Raw genomic sequence first — 20,415 nt, 5'->3', positions numbered from 1 at the left:
GCTTTAACCAGATGGTGGGAACTGAGTGCTCTGTCCCCTGGGGCTGGGCAGTTGTATATTTTAGGAGAGCAGCCTGTGAAGGGCAATGCCTGACCCACAGCCGAAAATGGGGCATCATTGGTAGAAGAGCTAGGCAATAACAGGCTCCAAGGGCAGTGGAAGGTCTTATGCTGCTACCTCTAGCACATCAAGCTTGCAGCTAGGAGAGAGGCCACTCCAGTGTCGCCTCTGCTTCTGGAATGGGATGAAAAGCAATACATAGCAGGCAGTTTGGAAAAAGAATTTTATTAGCTTCATGTGAAACAGCTGCCATGAGTCAAGACAAAGATGGCGACAGAGCTCTGGTGTCGTCCAACCAATGGCCTGGGAAAAGCCCACCTGTTCTCTCTACCTCCTTGGACCAGGGTCTAAGTCAGGGTCCCAAGAACACCCGGCATCTTGCCCCCTCGGTGCAGGCACAGAAGTGGGCAATGCATTCTTGTTAGACCATAGGTTCTCCTGCTTTGTAGATATCTCACTGAACAGGAAAATGAATCAAATTACCATTTTAGGCATTCAGATCAAGACTGAGCTGACATACCAGCCACCGTCCTGGATCAGGTACCAGGAGTACAACATTCTGAGCTGCCAGTCAGAAAATCAACATTCTGGAGGGCCGCCCAGAATTCTAGAATGCAAAATAAGAATCCCCTCCCTTTCTAGATGGTTTCCTCAGGAGCTCCACATTTTAGAATGCCTGTGTTCCAAGTCAACCAGAAATCTGATATTCTAGGTTGTCAGCCAGGAACCCAGTATTCTGGCATGCCAAAGAAGAATCCCTCCTAACATTCTAGATGGTCAAGCAGGAATTCAGCATTCTAGAATAACAAACAAGACCACGATATTCCAGGTAATGCGTGAGAGACACAAAGTTCTAAATGTCGACCTTGATGCTCTTGATGCCAAACCCAAGACCCAACATTTGAGGCTATCAACCCTGGACTCAGCTTTCTGGGATGACAAACACAAAACCCACCCTCCAGCTGCTGCTCCACCCACTCAGAGCTCTGTGGATGGCCGCTCCATACCACGCCCGCCATCCTGGTGAGGGTTGGGCACGTGGAAGGAGACGTATGGACAAGTCTTGGTGTTGAGGCAGACCAGCTTCTTCAGCGTGGCTGTCTTGACCATATTGAAGCCCATCTCACCACCGAATGTGCTCGGCTTCCAGTACTCTGGAGAGCAGATGGGATTCCCTAGGAGGCCCTTGAGGGAAAAGGGAGCCCCAATTTCTATCATACTCTCCCCAAAGATGGAGTTTGGATGGCACTTCTCCAGAAGCAGCCCCGGGTAGAACTCCAAGGCATCGATGTGTCCATACAGCTCCTCCAACTCGGCTGCGATCTCCTTCTCCCCTGAAAGGGGGGGAAGCTAGAGTCAGAGACGTGGTGCCATTAAGGTCAATGAGGGGAGGGAAGCTTCTAAGCCTACTTTTTCTGGGGAGAATATGGGACTTCAGAAGAGCAATTGAACAATTGAGCACATGCCCTAACATCTGGCCTGGCTGACCAGCCCTTCTCCAGGGCTGCATCTAGGGAAGAAATTTGCTGCTAAAGAAGGAATCTAGAGCCTGGATCGGCCACCAGACAGCATGTGGCCTTGAGCAACTCATCTCTCTTCTCGGTGCCCTAACTGCCTGATGGTGACTACAGGGAGATGCCATCCATCTTGCTTCACAGGCTCATTGCAAGGACGTATGCTGGTGCAAGTCCCTTCATTCTGCTGGAGCTCAGAGATGTAATATAACCTGTCCCAGCTCACAGAGAGATTTAGTTACAGTGTTCTTTTCCCCCTCTGGACTGTCACAGGAGATTAGAGTGACAGAATTATGGGGAACTCACTCCCCACTCAGTGAGGCCCACACATTCATAGATAGTGACCAAAGGGGACAGATGCAGAGCTTCCCTAGCCACTTCCTCAAACCCACACTCTATAAGGCACTAGGGTCATGTCACACACTGGTCAAACCCTCCCACTGTTTGTGACAAGGGTTCCCAAACTCTTGGCTGCCCAACAGCTGGAATCTTAAAAAAAGAAGAAGAAGAAGAAAGTATATATATTATACACACACACAGACAGACTCTTGCGCACCATGCAGGCCTACTGAATCAGAATCTCGGGGAGAGAGATCTGGATTTGGTATTTTTAATCAGTTTTCTAAGTGATTCTTAGGCAGCTGGTCCATAAGTATGTATTTAGGAACCACTAGGTAGAGTAAAACCCAAATTCTTTCACATAGAATCCACAATTTGGCCCCAAGCTCCCATCCCTAACCCCCGCCCTCCCCACACATAAGCACCTTGCTCCAGCCGCACCCCCCACTGTCCTCCCCAACAGGCTCATTCTTTATGACCTCTGTGCCTTTGTACTTTCTGTTCCTCCATGTAGAATGCTTTTCCCCCCATTCTCCATCCAGAAAATCCCTATTTATCTCCTTCAAACCCAGCTGAGAAGCCACTTTCTTTCCCTTCACTCCCTTCACCGCCCCCCAGCACCGTGCTCACACACCTCTCATGACCCCAACAGTCATAGCGTTGGGGGCTAACACCCCATTCTGTTTCCACAATGTCCTCCTCACTTTACTGAAAATCCCTGAGGGCAGGGCCCGGGTCCAGGAAACAGCTGCTCACCTGTGAGCTCCTGGAAGGACGTGTAGGGCCTCATGCCAAACCTCTTGCGGTACTCATTGAAGGGCTGCAGCCGCAGCTCTCGGGATTCCTTGATGGCCTCCACAGCCACGTGCAGGACGTGGTGGTCTATGTTTCTACCCCCGCCAATCTGCCAAGACATAAACATAGCTGCAGTCTGAGAGCCAGGCCACGCTGTCCTGGAGGAGGAGTTCAGGTCAGGAGCTCTTCCCAAGCGCGGACAGAGCACGGCTGCGCCCAGCAGCCACCATGCTGGGGACCTGGCCCCACTCTGCTGCTGTCATGCTCTCTCGGAGACACCTTTGAGTCTTTGTTTCCTCATCATTAAAGTGGCAGTGGGCCAAGAGGACCTCTCCAGTGGCTCACCAGCCACACCACTCCCCAACCCTTTGCATCTAGGTGAGATCCCAATATTCCATTACAGAAGGTTCTGCAACTATTAGTTTTAGCAACTAGGACTCCATAAAGATGGCCAGTATGGCACCAGCCAGGAGCTCAAGCAGAGGGGAAGGGCATTCTGGCTCTGGAAATGAAATTTGGAGGGGCAGAGGGGTTTCTGAGACAGCAAATGAGAAACAAAAGGATGGACGGATATTAGTTTTGGGGGCTGAAACTTTTATGGCATTCTTCAAACCCATTCTTATCAAAGAATACAGATACTTCATCTTTCAAGGGGGTCCTGCTAAGGAGTGTTTTTCTATTGGTTTTCATTCCCTGTGTCATAGCATTGAGAGTCAACAAAAATTTAATAATTAAAAAGTGAACCACTATTAACCAACCACCATTAGGAAAGAGAAACTCAGAGCCGGATGGTAGGATCACACAGTATCATGTCACTCCATTCATTCCAGATAAAGCCACTCATGGGAACATAGGTGACTAAGTCTGTTGGTTCTCCTTCCTTCTGCCAAGTCTCTAGGGTGGGGAGCGGTCATAAGCTAGCAGGGAGGGAGCTAAAATCTTGCCATGAAAACTACAGTGTATACACACAAAGCTTAAATAAACAGCTCTGCCAGTTACAAGCTGTGGGACCATTGTGGGTTGATTTGTGTCCCCCAAAGAGATATGGTGAAGTCTTAACCCCCAGCACCTGTGAATGTGACCTTATTTGGAAATAGATGTCATCAAGTGAAGAGGAGGTCATAGTCCATTACGGGGATCCTGATCCAATGACTGGTATCCTAATAAAGAAAACAGAGCCTCAGGGAGACTCCATGTTGGAGTGATGTGTCTAAGAGGATTGCCAGTAGCCAGCAGGAGCTAAGACAATGGCATGGAACAGATTCTTGCCGGGAGCCTTCAGAGAGAGCGTGGCCCTGCCCACACCTTCTAACCTCCAGGAATGTGAAATAATAAAATAAACTCAGTTTGTGGTCCTTTGTTATGGCAGCCCTGGGAAAGTCAGCCAGGGACCTTAGGCAAATTACTTGTTTCAGTTTCATCATATGCAAAAATGGGGAAGGTAAGAGCACCCATCTGATATGGTTGTGGGGAATGAGCAAGATAAAGTATGCAAAGCAGTTACCACAGCGTTGGTCCCATCGTAACCCCCAAGATGGCAGCCATGTGTGGCAATGATCAGGAGAAGCCCTGTTTTACTACTTCTCACGCTCTCTCGAATATCCTGAGAGCCGACACACTTCTGTCACCCTTCCGCCTTGGGCCTAGTACAACACCAGGGCTTTTCACACAGAGTGATGGCCGTTCCTTGAAAATGCTTTGCAGTCCATATAGCCCAACATAAATCTACTGTCTCTGTTCATGTCTGTGTCCCCACAGAGAACAGAGGCCATAAACCAGCCAGCAGCTGCCCATTGGTGGCAGCGCATGCTAATTCCAGTCCAATTACCAGTGGTAACCTAAATGCACATGGTGTCACGATGTCACGATAGGGCTTGGGAACAAGGATCAGAGAGAAGCAGGGCTGAGGGGAGCTGAGACAGAGGAGACAGGGGCTTCCAAGCATGGGGGGAGGGGAGATTTAGGAGGGAGCTGGTTAGAAATTCCAGGGAAAGGGCCATATTAGTTTGCCAGGGCGGCCATAACAAAGTATCACAGCCTGGGTAGCTTAAACAACGGAAATTTATTTCATCACAGTCTGGAGGCCAGAAGTCCAAGATCAAGATGTCAGCAAGGTGGGTTTCATTCTGAGGTCTCTGTCCTTGGCTCATCTTCTCCCTAAGTCTTCCCACTCTGCACATCTGCATCCTAATCTCTTCTTCCCATAAGGACACCAGTCACAGTAGGGGCCCACCCTTGGACCTCATTTAACCTTAATTACCTCTGTAAAGGCCCTGTCTCCAAACACAGTCACATTCTGACGCACTGCTTGTTAGGACTTCAACATATGAGTAGGGGGGTGGGGACAATTCAGCCCATCACGGAGGCCTGTAATTCAATAAAGACCTGCTATGTGAAGACACTTTCACATATATTACCATACCCTGAATGTTCTCATGGTCCTCAAATTGCCATGCCCTCTGACCTCCAGGCCCTTGCCTTGCTGTCCCCTCCCCCAGAGCACGATCATCCCCTGCCATTAACACTACCTCTTTCCCTGGGAGAGCTCTATCCACCCTCTGGATCTCTGCTCAGACAACATCTCCTTATCTACAGCTCTCAACTCTGGGTCCCAAGCCCCTTTCCAAGTGCCCAGGGCACCAAGGTCTTTCTGGATTGTGGCTCTTAACATGCCCTTATAGTTCTGCTAACATCAGAAAGCACCTGGCCCAGTGCCTGACACAAAGCAAGTGCTCACATGATGTTAGCTGTTATATGACAATGGTTCCTCACTAGGGTGTCAGTGCCAAGGGGACAAGGACCCAAGAACCACGTCTGATCTTGCTCGCCACTCTATCCCCAGCACCTGGTACTGTGGAATGAACAAAAGAGCAAGAGGAGGAATGAAGGAATGGTGGAAGGAATGTCAGAGGGACACTCGCCCCGTGGAACAGAAAACAACACTGGGATTTGGGTCCAGGCCTGTCACCTCCCAGAGCCCACCTGCCCTCCCCGCGCTCTCCGCAGAGGCTTACCCGGCCAGCACTCTGGCGAGAGAAGGCGTCCACCAGGGCCTCGACCCCATAGTCCACGAGCATGGAGGTGTTGAACAGGAACTGCTTGTAGCTGTACTCCTGGGAGCCCAGCTTGAAGGAGTCGGGCATGAGCGGGTGCCAGTGGTAGAGCTGGTTGAACTCCATGGCGATGCGGTTGCGGTACTGGAACTGGGCGCCGAACAGCAGTTCCGGGTCAAACTTCAGCCGCAGGAAGTAGCCGCTCAACTGCTGCACGTACTCCTCAATCACAATCTTGATGGTCTCCCCTGGGAGGGAGGATTGGGACAAGTGTCAGGGAAACACAGGGACCCAGCCACCGGGCTCGGGAAGCAGGCCGGTCCGTGGAAAGTGCTTGCTTGCTCTTGGCTTCTTTGATGTTACTGTTGCTGTTGAATTGGGGGGGGGGGGCGCTTTCACTTTGTCTTTTTGTTGGGGGGGTTGGTGAAAATGGAGCCTTCTGTCTCAGGCTGGACCGGTGTCCCAAGACAAGCCACCGGGCTACTCCCACGTTCCACAGGGAGGCTGTCGGCCCAGCTAAGCAGGACATGGAAAAGAAGAACCCGAAAGCGGGAAAGTGGAGATTGGCTTCGTGGGAGCCCTCAGCCTGCTGACACCCTCCGGGGGTGAGGGAGGCTTCAGAGAGAGCTCTCAGAGCTGCCACAGCAGCAAAAGAGGGAGGCTGAGGATATAAGATGACTCTAGTCCCACGTGCAGTTCTCGTATGTTCTTACATATCAGAATTCTCATAAATACCTTTTCTCTGCCCTCTCAGTAACCAGAGCAAAGAGCCAGGGAAGAAACACACTGAACATTCCGTAACAGAATCAAAACTGGTTATCTAGATAGGAAAAGAAACTGATGATTTTGGCCAATTAGCTCCAAGACAAACTGGCTTCTAGCAAATTGATCTGGAGCCGTGAGACTTGCCATCAGCAAGCTCCAGAGCCTGGCGTCACCATTTCTAGTCACCCCCGAGCTTGGGCTGTGTCACTTCAGCTCTCTGAACCTCACCTTCCTGATCTGTAAAATGTGTGTGACAATGCTACGGATGGGGCTATTGGGAAGTGGACAGCAGCTGCGTGGCCCAGGGCCCGGCATAATTGGGACTATGACCACATGCAAGCAGGAAGGAGGAGTGCTAAGTGTAGGCGTGCGGGGAACCCCTCGCCACTCAGGAAAGAGCTCCCTTTGGGACGTGGCAGCTGGGCCCAGCTCAAATCTCCCTCTGCTGAGAGGCCTTGGAGATTTCACTTAACCTCTCTGAATCTTAATTTTTACAACAAGGGCAATCATATCTGGTTAGTAAAGTTGTTGGGGAGGATTAACCAAAGCACTGGATTTATAGCTTCATCACCTTTGGTCACAGCTTCGATACCAGGCAATATGCTGGGCAGCCTTCAGCCACAGCCTTGCCCTCTTTGGTCAAAGTGTCCAAAATGCTGGGACTTCAGAACCAGCCCCCTCTCCTTCTTTAGGCTGTTCCTATCCTTGATGCCTGGCTCTTCCAGGCTCTAGTGAATCAGGCAATATAATTGCGACCAGTCATGCCCAGTGATGCCCAGAGGCAGGGGAAAGGGATCACTGGTGACTCAGAGTGAACACGGTCTGGACAGTGGTGTCAGGGACCAAGCTCCCAGGCAGGAAACCATCTGACATTTTAGGCTGCTGACTCGCCCCCGTAGGGGACACAAAAATATCCTGTCCCTGAGGCACCCAGAAGCTACCAAACTCCAGGAAGGCAGATACACGCAGGGCAGAAACATGAGGATTCCGGAAGGCTGAACAGGCTGGAGTCTGACCTGCACAAGCTGGGGATGTCACTATGTGCCTCTGGGGCAGTAGATAGGGAAACAGATCGGGGTAGCTAATCAAATCTGCCGCAAGTTACCCAGCTAATGATCGACCATCACGGCCATCCATTTTCCGAAGGCCTACTATGTGCTAAGTGCTTGTCATCATCTCAACAAATCCTTACAACCATCATTATCCCCACTACCCAGATTTGGAAACTGAAGCTCACATAGTGGAAGGGACCTGCTCAAGGTCTTATCTAGCAAGCAGAGGAGCTAGGGTCCTAATCCCAGCTCTCTCTCTCTCCCCCAGCCCCCCAACACCTGCTTTTCAGGACAGAGGACATGACCTTCCAGGACAGGGCTGGTCTGGAGTCCTCACCGATGAGGATGAGGCGGGCCGTCTGGAAGAGTTGCTCATCACCCCACGTGGGGTGCTCAGCCTTCAGCAGGTCACACACGCGGTTGTGCTCGCGAAGCCAGAGCGTGGCATAGAGCATGAGCCCGGGAAGCAGCCCAAACACCTCCTGGCCCACGGCCATCTGGCTCTGGGGCAGAATGCCCGGCGGGTAGTGCATCAACACGGGCGCCTCCTCCACCGAAGGGGGGTACATCTCTCCGTCCAGCACCTGCGGGATGGGACCGCCTGGCAACCTGGGGCCAGGGTGGGTGCCTGCACCTGCCACAGCCGACGCCCTCCCTACTTACAGCTGCCGCATCCCCCAGAGTGACTGCCCATCCTCCCTAACCAAGGCCTGCTGGTTCTAACTGATCTAAGTCTTTCTTAGAACGGGTCCCTTCCTCTCGATCCCCACTGCCACCACCTGCTTCTCGCCCACCCTTATCTTCCACACTGACCCCTCTCGTCAGCAGCTCCCTATGTCGACCCGCGCCCCCAGACGGTCCATTCTCAGCACCGCGCAGCCAGAGTAACCCTTTAAAAAACCCAAATTTAGTATCGTGCCCTGGCTTCAAACCCTTCCAAGTTCTCTCTCGGCTCTTGGTAGAAACTGGAAATCCTAAACACGCCCCAGAGGTGTTCTCCACCCTCGCCGGCAGTCATTCAGGGGCCAGCCAGCCCTGCTTCCCTGAATTCCTTCACTCCCTCTGAGCCTTCTCCTCTCCAAGTCCAGGCACTAGCCGCCTGCAAAGCCCATCCCCCGCTCTGGGCCTCCTGAACTCCGCCTCATCCTCCCTGCAGCTCTTACTTTCTCTGACCTTCCTAGGGAAGCCTGCCCCATCCTGGGAGCTGTCTCATGGCTTCTCCCTAGTGGGTGAGAAGTCTCCAAATATGGCAGCTTTTTCATTCAGTCAATCAATACGCTACTACCTGCCAAGTACTGGTCTTCGCCTTAAAGCTTCAGCAGAGCACGTTTTGCTTGGGTTTTGGTTTGTTTAGATTTGTGAGGTCCGATATGGTAGCCGCTAGTCACCTACAGCTGCTGAGCACTAGAAACGTGGCTGGTGTGAATGAAGAACTGAATCTGTAACGTTATTTACTGTAGATTTCAATTTGAAAACTGATCCTTCAGCAACTGGAAAATCTTTAAGTATGCTCAGAACAACCTGGGCACGTGAGTCTACTTTTCAGCTGTAACTTTATGAAATCTGAACACAGATCGGATATCCCCAGTGAAAAGTTGGCATCCAAAGTGAAATGTGCTGTGAATATAAAATATAGATCAGATTTCAAAGATCTAGCATGGAAAAAAAAGAATGTGAGATATTTTATTCATAATTTCTGTATTGATTCCACATTGAAATGATAATCTGGCTAAACATGGCGTTAAATAAAATAAATTATTAAAATCCATTGCACCTGTTTCTTTTTACCTTTCTTAATGTGGCCACCAGAGAAATTTTAATGACGTATGTGGTTCACGTTATATTTCTAGTGCTAGTGCAGACAGAAGCTGGCACCCTAGTGTTTGGGTGTGGCCCCTGATGGGCTGTGAGTTCCCGTGAGGTCAGGGCTCATTAACTATCATGGTCACTGCTCAGTCACCTGCGCCAGGCACATCATAGTGTCCAAATGATATGGAGGGAAATTCAGTGTATATATGCAGACTGGAACTGTCCATCTCCTATCAAGCCCCAAAGTCCACCTCCCAGGAGAACATGAGAGGCCATGTCTGCTCCTGGCCTGGCACCTTCTCCCAGGGTTCATTGTCTCTCCTCCTCTGCCAGGGAAGACCACGGGAGGCCTCCCCCACTGCCCCATCCGCAAGCCCAGCGCTACCTGGTACTTGAGTTTCCCATCCTTAAAGAGCCGCAGCTGATACTGACGTTCCAGGTTGTCCCCATAAATGTGGCCAAGATCTACCTGAGGACAGAAAGAGGGTCCACTCAGATCACCAGGTGTTGCCTCAGCGGCGATGACCTGCACGTGCTAAGTTAGGTCCAGAGAAGTCCTGAGCCCCTCCTAGGTACTCACCCCATGGCCCAAGGCCTTGGTGAAGCCAGGACCCATCTTGCCAGAAGTTTTGAAGAACTGATGGGTGAAGTGTTGTGCAAAGAAGGCGAACATGAGGTTGGAGCCTTGGGGGTCAGGTATGAACTTCCTCCTGAGCAGGAAGCGACGGCCCAGGAGCTGGGCATCTGGCAACTGCTTCTTCCCTGGTTGGGGAGGTGGGAAGGGGCAGTAGCTGCCTCCTGCCTCAGTCTCCCTGCCCCAGGGCCTTCTGGGCTCACCAGACCAAACAGGTCCACACAGGAAGCCCAGAACAGCCTTCCCTCCTACCGGATGGCCCCTTGCACCTTCTCTACCAAAAGACCCTAGAACTATTTACGGGTGAAATGGCATGATATTTGGAATTTGCTTTAAAATACTCCATAAAAAATAAGAGGGGTAGATGAAATGAGATTGGCAAATTATGGGTAGTGTTGAAGAGATGGATACATCTCAACTGCTGTGTGTGTTTGCAACTTTGAAAAGGTTAACCCAAAAGAAAGAAGAAAGAAAAGTAAATAAACCAAGACGAAAGAAAGAAAGAAAAAAAAAGAAAGAACTTGGACTCCCTGGCCCTGGAGCAAGGTACCCTGTGTTTGAAACTGGGTGCGCCCCCTGCTGACTGTGTGAACATAGAGAACTTGTTTCATCTCTCTGAGCTTCAGTGTCTTCATCTGTAAAATGGGCACATGATACCTATTTGATGCACCATTTTGAGGAGTGCATGAGATAATGTGAGCATGACTGAGAACTGGTGAGATGGGGTCTTGTAAATCAAAGATCAGCAGACTTCAAACTTCTTCTCTAAGAAGCCAGATTGTCAATATTTTAGGCTTTGCCAACATACGAGCTCTGTCACCATCTACTCTGCTTTGCTGTTGTAACAGGAAAACAGTCATAGATGAGACCTAAACAAATGAGTGTGACTAAGTTCTAATAAAACTTTATTCACAAAACAGGGAGTGGACTGGATTTGGGCTGTGGGCTGGAGTTTGTCAACCTGTTTTAAATGATGCCAGTCTTTCTGCCTGGGGTAAAGACAATAGGTCATCTGGAAGCAGGTGTCTGTCATCATGAGAATAAGTATTAAGAGACTTCCCTGGGACACCTGGGTGGCTCAGGTCAGTTAAGCGTCTGCCTTTGGCTCAGGTCATGATCGTGAGGTCCTGGGAGTGAGCCCCCATGTTGGGCTCCCTGCTCAATGGGGAGTCTGCTTCTCCCTCTCCTTCTGCCCCTCCCCCACCACTTGTGCTCAGTCTCACTCACACACTCTCTCTCTCTCTCAAATAAGTAAATAAAATCTTAAAAAAAAAAAAGAGCCTTCCTTAATTATGTTAATGTCAGATGAGTCAGTATCCAATGCTCACACAGAAAGGAATAACTGAATTTTTGTGTTTTGGTAAGGACATCCTTTCATAATACCTCAAGTAAGGCCCCGTGTTGAAGGTTCAAGATCAACAGAACTTCCCTGGATTGAGATGGCCAACTGGTTTCCTCTGGCAGGCAAGGAGATCAAGCACCCCAAAGGAAACTCACCAAAAGGGAAGTTGGAGGGAGTGGTCTGCACCCTATAACCTGGAATCATCCCTCAGGTTGACATTGAGCAAGGACTGGTTCCCGCAAAGTGCTGGCAGAGTCCAGAAACTCTGCAAGACCCAGCTATCTGGTGGAATAGTCATGCTTTAGGTATAGTCTCTAAACATGGGAGTGCAAACCATCAGAGTAGTTAGTGCCTTCGAGACCCAAGGAAGGACGTCAATACAAATGCAAGGTTCTGAGCAGGCAAAAACTCAACAACCACAGGGCTGCACCCGACAGCTGTTCAACAGTGACATCACGTGGCAGGAACAGAAGTGATGGCAGTGGTGGATCAGTGTCTCTCTTGTCCCCTCTATACTTGAAGCGGATTTCGTGGCTCTGAACTGAGTAAACCCCTGGGTTTTGGGGCAATCAAGGGTGGAGCGGGAAGAGGGACTAGGGAGGAAAGACTCCTCCCAATGAGACCAAGTGAGGTCTTAGGCAACTAAAGAAAAAAACTCTGACTTTATGTGTAAGCTACACTGAGGAAGCGGGGTAAACTATTTACATCAGTAAAGAACCAAACACGGAGTTAGCACCCAACAAATAGCATACTACTTCTTCTTTCCTACATTTCAACTTTGAGGTCACCCCCATTCCGGCAGGATCCCACCAGTTCAGGAGACAAGGTTCAAGCAAAGAGGCACCCTGGAAATACAGAAGCACCAGTCTGACTCTGCTCTGACTTTCTAGGTGATGTCAGCAAGAGTCTCTACCACCCTTTCCTGTCCTCCTTCCCCAACCCTGTCCTTGTCTGTGGTTCTGGATAAGTCATATGTCTTGCCTTGGCCCACCCGTCCGGGAAATGGGTCAATAATTGCTCTTCCGCCTGCTTTTTTCCCAAAGAGAACAGAGCATCTCCTGTGACCCCCAGGCCCAGCCCTCTAACCCCATCTCCATTACCTTTGGTCCCCATGGGCGTGGGGCAGTCTTGGGGCACAGAGGGCAGAACACGAGTGTAATAGCTCACATTGGAGAAGGACTCCCAGCTGATGTAGTCATGCGCTATGTTGTAGGTGGGGGGGCTGGGGATAAGGTTGGAACGCACTGCAGGGAAGGGGTGAAAATAGTGGTGACAAGGGGGCTCCCATCCCCAGTCCCACCTCCTTCCTGGCCTCCTCTTGGGTTGGGCTTGTTGAATCTGGCATCATAGTCTCACCACCCACTGTCCTTATCAGATGCCAAGAATTCCAAGAGCTGGCAAGATGTCTTGCTCCCCAGATTTGGGGGGGCCCTGCCCTCCACCCACCTGTGAGTACCAGGCGCATGAGCATGTCACGGATGAAGGAGGCATTGATGAACTCCCAGAACCAGCGCCCATGCGTCAGCAGGAAGTGGAGGAAAGAGGGGCTGGGTCGCAGCGAATTCCGGAGCCAGGTCCACAGCTCGGCTGCAGGGGCAGTGGGAGCCAATCAGTCAGGGCCTCCTGGAAGGACCAGAAGTAGCCGGAGTGGAAGATGGGGACTGGAGACAAGGCCAAGATGGAACCAGGTGGAACATAGAGAGCAGGGTAAAGATGGAAGCTCGGGGGAGATGACACATGACAGAGCCAGAAGCAGATGTGAGGGCAGAGGACAGGGCCAGGCTGTGAGGTGGGCCAGGAGGAGAGGGTCAGAGCTCAAAGCCAGGTGAGGAAGGAGGAGCGAGCAATGGCCAGGGGCGAGGGCAGGAAGTCGGGGGGGGGCGGGTCTCGGGACAAGCCCAGGGGAGCAAGGGGGCCAGGACAGGAGTGGGGGCAGGAGGCCCGGCTCACGGATGGTGCAGTTGGGGCCAGAATAGCCCGTGCGGGTGCAGTCACACTGGTAGCGGTCAAGGCCGAAGCGGACACAGACCCCCTGGTGCTGGCATGGGTAGTAACAGCAGGGGTTCACTGCAGGGGAGAAGCAGAGATCAGAGACCACTCTAGAGCCACCCCCAAGCCCCGTCCTGCCCCTGATGGGGAAGTGTGGGGCCACAAGTCACAGCTTTGTCCTAACTCACTCAGGGGCCCTCTCTGGACTTCAGTGTTCACCTTAGGGTCCTCTCTGTTCCCCGAGTTATGCACGGAAGCCCCCGCGGCCCTGCCCTGTTCAGGCCCTGCTCTGGTCTCCAGCCCGTTCCCCCTCCTCCCTGCTGCCATCAGAGTCAGGCAGGGGAAGAGTCCAGACCTCAACTGTGACACCAAAGGTTCAGAAACAGCTGATAAGATGCTGCAAGCACAGGCTTCTAGAGCGCTCACTTCCTGTCAGGTCAGAGCCCAGCACCAAGGGCAGGGTTTCTGGAGTTCAGAAAAGGGATAAGGAAGACAGGGTTCTCTCAAACCAGCTACCTGGACACTAGGAAGACAGGATCGCCCACCTTCCCTCTATTTTTGCAGAAGTGGGGTAGAGCGGGAATCATAATGCCCACTTGCAGATGGGAAATTGAGGCCAGACAAGGAGAACGCCACACAGGTCACCCAGCAAGTCACACCAGACCAACTGCCCTTCACTTCCACCCCACGGCCCCCAGACTTGACAGTCAAGACCAAGGAAAGAAGTTTCCCAGATCCTTGCAGACAAATGGTGGGTTTGAGGGGAGTCCCAGCTGCCTCAGCCCCTGTTCTTGATAGGCCCAGCCTGGGCCCATGTCAGAGTGGATTCTGGGCTCTAGGATCTTGAGGAAGGTCAGGGAAAAGGAAACAGGAGAGCTAGGGCTGGAAAAATCTCCTAAGGAGGTGCGTGGAGCTCTGGCATCAGCCCTCCTGCCTCCTGGAGAAATCCCACCAGTAAAGTCCCTCCTGGTGTCTACTCCAGGTCTTGCTGACCACAGCCCCTTTGCTCAAATCCACACTGCTTTAGTGATTCTTCAACAGCAGAGTTAGAGACTTCTCAGAGCTCATTCGGTGTTCATTACAGCTCAGCAAGGGAAACTGAGGCTCAGGGAGAGGTGGAGGCTTGGCCAAGGACAGAGAACAGAGCTGGGCCTCCTGCAGACCCAGGTCTCCTGGATCCTGGCAGGGACTGCTTCCCTGGCCTCACACAGAAAACACCAGATTCCCTTGAGCAAACACATTTCCTCATCTAAGCTCAGAGCCAACATTACAGGGAACTCCTATCCTTTGTACAACTGATTATTGGGGGCCGAGAGGGTAACAACAGACAGCAGAAGGGTGTTGTGACCAGAGGGCATGACCCCGGGCAAGGACTAACAGCAGCACCACATGCCCAACACACACACACACACACACACACACACACACACAGAGGCATGCCAGCAAGCAAGAAGAGAACCACAGAAATCATGCAAATAGTTTTGCTTAAGCCCTGGCAACTCCCCACGGCCTCACAATGGCATCTATGTGGAACCTTGTAGGGATGCAGGAGGAAAGGGCCGACGGGAAGAGGCCTGGACAAAAGGGTCTTATCAAGCTGACACAGGCAGCCCCGGCAGGCAGGACTCAGCCTCCCCTCCCACAGCCACAGGTCCAGAAATGCCAAGGAGCGTGAGTGGATAATCCCCCCCAGTTGGCTCAGGGCTCTGGAACTCTCCTCATTGATGCCTCCTGCTCAGGACACGCTGCCCATCTGCCTACCTCACCTGCCAAGGAGCCCCCGGAGCCCCCGCTGCCTGGCTCCCAACCCTGGTGCACAAGGCTAAAAGCCCAGCCCTTCTCTGGGCTGTTTTCCCATCCCTACCACAGCAGGGCTCTCCAAAGGACCTCAAGGGGTGTGGCAGCCCCAAGCCTTAGCCCCGAAGCCAAAAGCTCTTCTTCCTTTGCCCAGACTGCTGCTCTTCCTTAACAAACCCCTCCAGGACCACCTGACCCTCCCAGTGGGCTCACGCCTTGCTCACGCCTTGCCTCCTCCAGAAAACCTCCCCTGAATGTCCTTTGCCCTGCTCCATGTTCCCACCCTGATTGTCCATCACCCCGCTCCACGTTCCCACTCAACCTGCTCTTCTCCACCATGAGCTCCCAGGAGAGCGGGCCATACCTCCCCCAGTTTCTCCTCCCTAACACAGGCCACGCATACACGGGGGCTCAACCCAAGTCCTGGAGAGATCCAGCTGCCCAGGGGATGCAGATGTGCTGGCCACAGCTCGACACATGTTTGTGGAGTCAATAAAATGAAGCCAAGAGAATGGTGACCCCAAGCTTGGCCAAAGACACCTCTCATCTTCCCAGCCCTGGAAGCTGGCTCCGAGGACTAGCCTGGAAGCTTCCCACTTCCTGCCCTAGAGTTCTGCCCGGGCTCCTGCCCACGTCCCTCTCCTGCCAAGAGAGGCTGTGTCCAGCGGAGGCTCCTCCCTCCCGGACCTGCTGTCCAACTTTCCCTCCCTCCTCCTCCAATATCTTTCTATAAACACCAGCTGCCCTAGGCAGGAAAAACTCTCCCCAGTGAGGACAATGGCTTCCACTGGGGCCCCAGGGGGTCCGGGTGGGCAGAGAGGAGCCTGAGTGCCTCTTCCCCGGCATGAGCCTGACCACACTGGACCGTCACGGTGGCCAGGAAATCCGGGGCTCTAGCAACCACTCCACAGCTTGCACCCCCCCACACTCTTTATCTGCCCAGCACTCCCCAGGAGGGTGGATGAGACTCCCTGTGGCACAAAGGAGGGATGTGAGGCTCACTCACAGGAGACTGGCCGCAAGCCCCACAGCTTTGAAGTTGCAAAGCCAAGACTTGGACTCCTTTCTCTTTCCCCCGCTTCTTCCCCCTGGAGGTTCTTAGGCCTGGATTTGGGAAGAGGATGGGGTTGGATCCACGAACTGGGAGTGACCTCAGAGGGATCACCATCCCCTGCCGCAACTAGAGCTCTGGAACTACTCACAAAGAAAGGCTTTCCTTCAGTCTAACTTAAATCTGGCATGCTTTCATGCCAGCTCAGTGCTGGGCTCAGTGGAGGACACCCTGTATAATAAACCATCCAGAAGGAAAACTGGGGAGATGCAGGCTCCGGATCAACCAAGTTCCCGGCACGGGGCCAGGTACCAAGTAGGTGCTGGGGAAATGTATGGAGAGAGTGGCTGCCCTTTACTGGGTGTATGTCTCTGGGCAAAGTGCCTTCCACCCTCTGGGCCTCATTTTTCCTATGTTTCCCAAAAAGGGGATGGAGCAGGCGGGCTCTAAGATGCCTCCTTTTCTGCCTCCCCTTCTTCTCTACTCTGGGTCAAGCATATTGGATCTCCAAATATCTCCATTATTTGCATCACTCTGAATCCCCCACCCCATCAGCAGAGAACCTTGCAACTTGCTCTCACTGAATCCTCAAGGCACCCCAGAGGTGGAGTTAGCTGATCAGCCCACTCATCCTGCACACATTCCCACAGATGAGGGCTATCCAGTACTGCCCGGTTCCAGAACTTTCTGAGGATTCAGGCAAGGAAATGTTCCCCAGCCCAGGAGTTAGGGCTCTGGGCACAGTAGGGGAACACGATGTCCTTCAGGATGCCGACCCACCGGGTAGCAAGAGGTTGAGCTGAAATTTCCTAAGAAGAATATTTAGAGAAGCTGCAGGGGCTTGGCAGCCAAAGAGGAAAAAAAGGGGGGGGGGTGCCCTGACTAGCCAGACCTGGACCCCAGCCCCTACACCCAGCCGAGTCAGCAGCCAGAGGCCAGCCGCCACCACCCCAGGCCCCGACAGCTGGGCCCACAGCTGGAAGAGGCGGCTGGAGAGGAAGCCCCCTCCTGGCCCACAAGCCCAGCTGGTGCTGCAGATACGAGGTGGCAGGCAGTGGGCAGCGGGGAGGCCTGGAACAGCCTGGGGTCCCCCGCCATGTGCCAGGGCTAACTGCCTCAGGACCCTCTTCCTGGCACAGAGCTCTGATTGCCAGGGCATGCCGTATCCCTAGCCCAGGAGAGAACACTAAGCCAAGACCAGGGGCTGGATGAACTTGAGCATTAAGACTCCCCTGGCATGGCCTTGCCCTCCAAGCCAGACTCAATCTCCTTCCGCACACGAGAAGCCAGCTGCCCCCAGAGGAGTCTGCAGCCCTCATCCCCCCGGGGGCCGGCTCTGCTGTACCTCTGAGGGCACGAACAGGCTCTGGCTTCCTGGGGCAGATGCCCGGGCATCGTGCACCTCAGTTCCCTCACAGACTTGAAGGACAAAGTACAGGCCCTGCACCCAGTTCGTCATCGCTCTTCCCTTTGACCTTGCAGCAGCCCTCCTTAAAGGCTTCCTGGCCTCCAGTCTCAGCCCCAAGTCACCTGTCCGACCCACTGAGTCCTGGCTCCTCACCCACATTCCGAGGCCATTGCCAGCCAGCACCTGCCTCTTGCCCTACTGCTCCCCATGCTCCCCTCTGCCTCCTGAGGTCCAGAGCTTTAGGCTTCAGCTCTGCCGTTGCTTCCATCAGAAAGCCCTTACAGAGTCTCATACTAAAGCCTCACTTCCCGCCACTCACCACCTCCTTCAGGGTCCAAGCAAACATCAGCACATCCGGGAAGCCCCCCTGGGTTCCTCGCACTGGAGAGGGACCTGCTCCCTCCCCCGAGCCTCACATACCCCCCGTGTGTCCCTCAGTCATGGCCCTGACCCCCTCGGAGAACAGTCTCTTAGCATTTCTGACTCCCTGAGAGATGGTGGGCCCCTCCCAGTGCCGTGCCTCCAAGTCCAGCCAAAAACTTAAGTCAAGCCCTTGGGAATGTTTGTGGAGTGAAAAGAATAATTCCACTTAAACACTTATGATATAAAGATAAGTCCAAAAGACAAAAACAAAAGGGCACAGACCAGGGCTCACTGGGCGTTCATGAACACACAGGAAGCCAGGCGGGCCAGCCCTTCGTACCCTGGGGGGAGGGGGTCATGGATGGGGCCCCAGAGGAAGTGCTGTGCCGATCCAGGGGCTGACAAGTCCAGTCACTGGGGCAACCTGATCAGCCCCGGGCTCTGCTGCTGGGGTCTCAGATACATGGGCCCTCCCCTCTGGGCCTCAGCTCTCCTTCTCTAGAATGGGGGTGACACATCTCCCTGGCAGGGCTGCTATGAGCACCAAGAAGTGGAGGCCCATAGCGGGGCTTTGTAAACTGTAAAGTGCTGGCCACACGAGCCCTCTTTCTCTTCTTCCCACCCACTGGTCCTTTCCTCCTACCCAAACTCTGGAGCACCTTCCACCTTCTTCCTGGCTTCACCAAATGCCACCCATTCAAACCCTTTCCTCTAGGAAACCTGGTCTGATTCACATCTTTCTTCTCTCCTCTGAGCACCAAATCCCTACCGCAACACAACAGAAAGCTCAGACCCCTCTCCCCACCCCACCCCAGTCCTCTCTTGCCACCATTTTACAGATAGGAAGTGGAGACCCAGAGAGGGATGGATCATACAGCCAGGTGGCGGAGGAAGCTATGTCCAGGCCTTGCATACCTGCACGCGTGCACACACACACACACACACACATGCCGGCGGTAAGCTGGGGGAGGGAGGCTGGCTGAGAGGGTGGAGCTGAGTTCCTCCACCTGGAACCTGGTACATGCATGGTGGGGGGCAGGAGTGGTGGAATTTTGCAGGATCTGACTTTCCCCATCATCTTCTGGGTGATGAAACCAGGGTCCACGGAGGGGAGTGACACGGGGTGGGGGGGGGTGCTCTCTATGGAAAGACCTTGCAAAGCCTAGAGTAAGACAGATCAAGTTCAAACCCTTAGCCCACCATGTGCTGTGCAAGCTAGAGAGAATTATGGCGCCTACCCGAGCCTAAATAACCTGCCCGGGGGAGGGGGGACCTCAGAGCTGAGGATTTAAACCTCAGGGGAAGCAACCCAGCTCTGTAAATATATTTCCACCTCGATTCTTTGCCAGAATGGCTGGTGTCCCCAGGACCCTCATCAAGGGAGATCTTCTCCCCTGGGGCTGAGAATCCCTACGGGGCCCCAGAAAGTTAGAGGCTGGAGAGACAGAACTTGCCAGAGGGTTTTCCCCCTGGTGCCTGCAGCTTCCCGGGAAAGAGTCCCCCCCTCCGCCCTCCGCCCCGCAGAAAACAGCGGGGTTGTTGGTGGCGGGGGGAGGAAGGGGCTTGTACAGCTTGGGGCCCAGAACAGGTGAGGGAGCTGGAGAGGGGCTGTCCCTTCTCACAAGAGCCCAGTCTGCCCTCTCCCCAGAAAACACCCTGTAGCGCCCTAGGCAAGGCCACACACACCCGGGGGCGGGGGTGGTCTTCAGAGAGCCCCTCTCCCACCAGCAGCCTCAGCGCCCTCCCCCAGCCCGGGCACGGAGAGCAGAAGGGGGAAGCTGGGTCGGCCCCACGGCAGAGCAGGGGGAGGCGCCAGGCGAGGGCGCAGGGCTGGGGGCTGCCCGGGGGCAAGGAGGGGGCCGCCTACCCGGCGCGGGCGTCCGGGGGTCCGCGGGCAGGACGTGGGGCGGCGGCAGCAGCAGCAGCAGGAGCAGCGGGAACCGGAGCGAGCGACTCCCCCCTGCCGAGTGAGAGAGATTAGCGCGGAGCCTGGCCGTCGAGGCTCCACCCGGAGGCAAAGAGGTTTCCCCGGGGGCATCAGGGTCGGACTCACGGCTCATAGTTCGAGGAGGCTGGTGCGTGTGGGATGCAGGCGGCCGGCTCCTGGGGTGTGTCTCTGCCGGGGAGCTCCGGCCCGTCCCCCCCCCCCCCCCCCGACCCCATTCCCTGGCTCCACCTCTCCAGGCCGCTGTCACCTCGGCAGCGCCGCCGCCCACTTCCTCCGCTCCCGCCCTAGCCAAAACAGTTTATTAATTATTCTGATTGCAGCGAAAGCGGGTTTTCACCCGAGATCCTTGAGGCACTTGTGTGTCCATTTTGGTAGACAGGAAACCGAGGCCCAGAGATGATGTGCAACGCTGAGGTCACCCAAGGCTCCAAGGCAGATCCGAGAGTATCTCCGGCTTGAAGCGGGGGCCTGAACCACACACCTCGGCCCCCAGAGA

At 53.7% G+C, this 20,415-nt stretch overlaps 1 protein-coding gene and 1 long non-coding RNA gene across 3 annotated transcripts; both read right to left on the bottom strand.

Moving 5' to 3' along the window:
* Positions 1–269: 269 nt before the first annotated feature.
* Positions 270–20,087, bottom strand: PTGS1 (prostaglandin-endoperoxide synthase 1). 2 transcript variants are annotated; one of them, XM_036107837.2, is made up of 11 exons: positions 20,025–20,087; positions 19,839–19,931; positions 13,314–13,430; positions 12,810–12,950; positions 12,464–12,607; positions 9,968–10,149; positions 9,773–9,856; positions 7,916–8,162; positions 5,723–6,009; positions 2,670–2,817; positions 270–1,394 (listed from the first exon to the last, which is right to left on the bottom strand). In XM_036107837.2, exons 1-11 carry the CDS (start codon positions 20,029–20,031, stop codon positions 1,039–1,041), a joined length of 1,806 nt encoding a protein of 601 aa, XP_035963730.1. In that variant the 5' UTR covers positions 20,032–20,087; the 3' UTR covers positions 270–1,038. The 2 variants fall into 2 exon arrangements, with proteins under 2 accessions (XP_035963730.1, XP_035963733.1); XM_036107840.2 differs by lacking the exons at positions 19,839–19,931; positions 20,025–20,087 and having other exon boundaries at positions 12,810–12,986.
* LOC144380068 (uncharacterized) lies at positions 4,752–5,710 on the bottom strand. Its single transcript, XR_013443830.1, has 2 exons — positions 5,446–5,710; positions 4,752–5,075 (listed from the first exon to the last, which is right to left on the bottom strand). It is a non-coding gene; the product is annotated as an uncharacterized LOC144380068 (long non-coding RNA).
* Positions 20,088–20,415: the final 328 nt, after the last annotated feature.

This window comes from Halichoerus grypus, chromosome 14 (genome assembly GCF_964656455.1).
Source record: "Halichoerus grypus chromosome 14, mHalGry1.hap1.1, whole genome shotgun sequence".
Classification (NCBI taxonomy): Eukaryota; Metazoa; Chordata; class Mammalia; order Carnivora; family Phocidae; genus Halichoerus; species Halichoerus grypus.
The sequence above is the reverse complement of the archived record's forward strand: the minus strand, read 5'-3'. Positions and strand labels throughout refer to the sequence as shown.

Bases quoted from the DNA above. Each gene is read 5' to 3' on its own strand.
- PTGS1 (XM_036107837.2), bottom strand. The intron at 10,150-12,463 runs GTAATGGAGATG...CTCCCCAACCAG, and splicing joins CACGCCCATGGGGACCAAAG to GGAAGAAGCAGTTGCCAGAT. The intron at 1,395-2,669 runs GTGAGCAGCTGT...CCCCCCTTTCAG, and splicing joins GTCCTTCCAGGAGCTCACAG to GGGAGAAGGAGATCGCAGCC.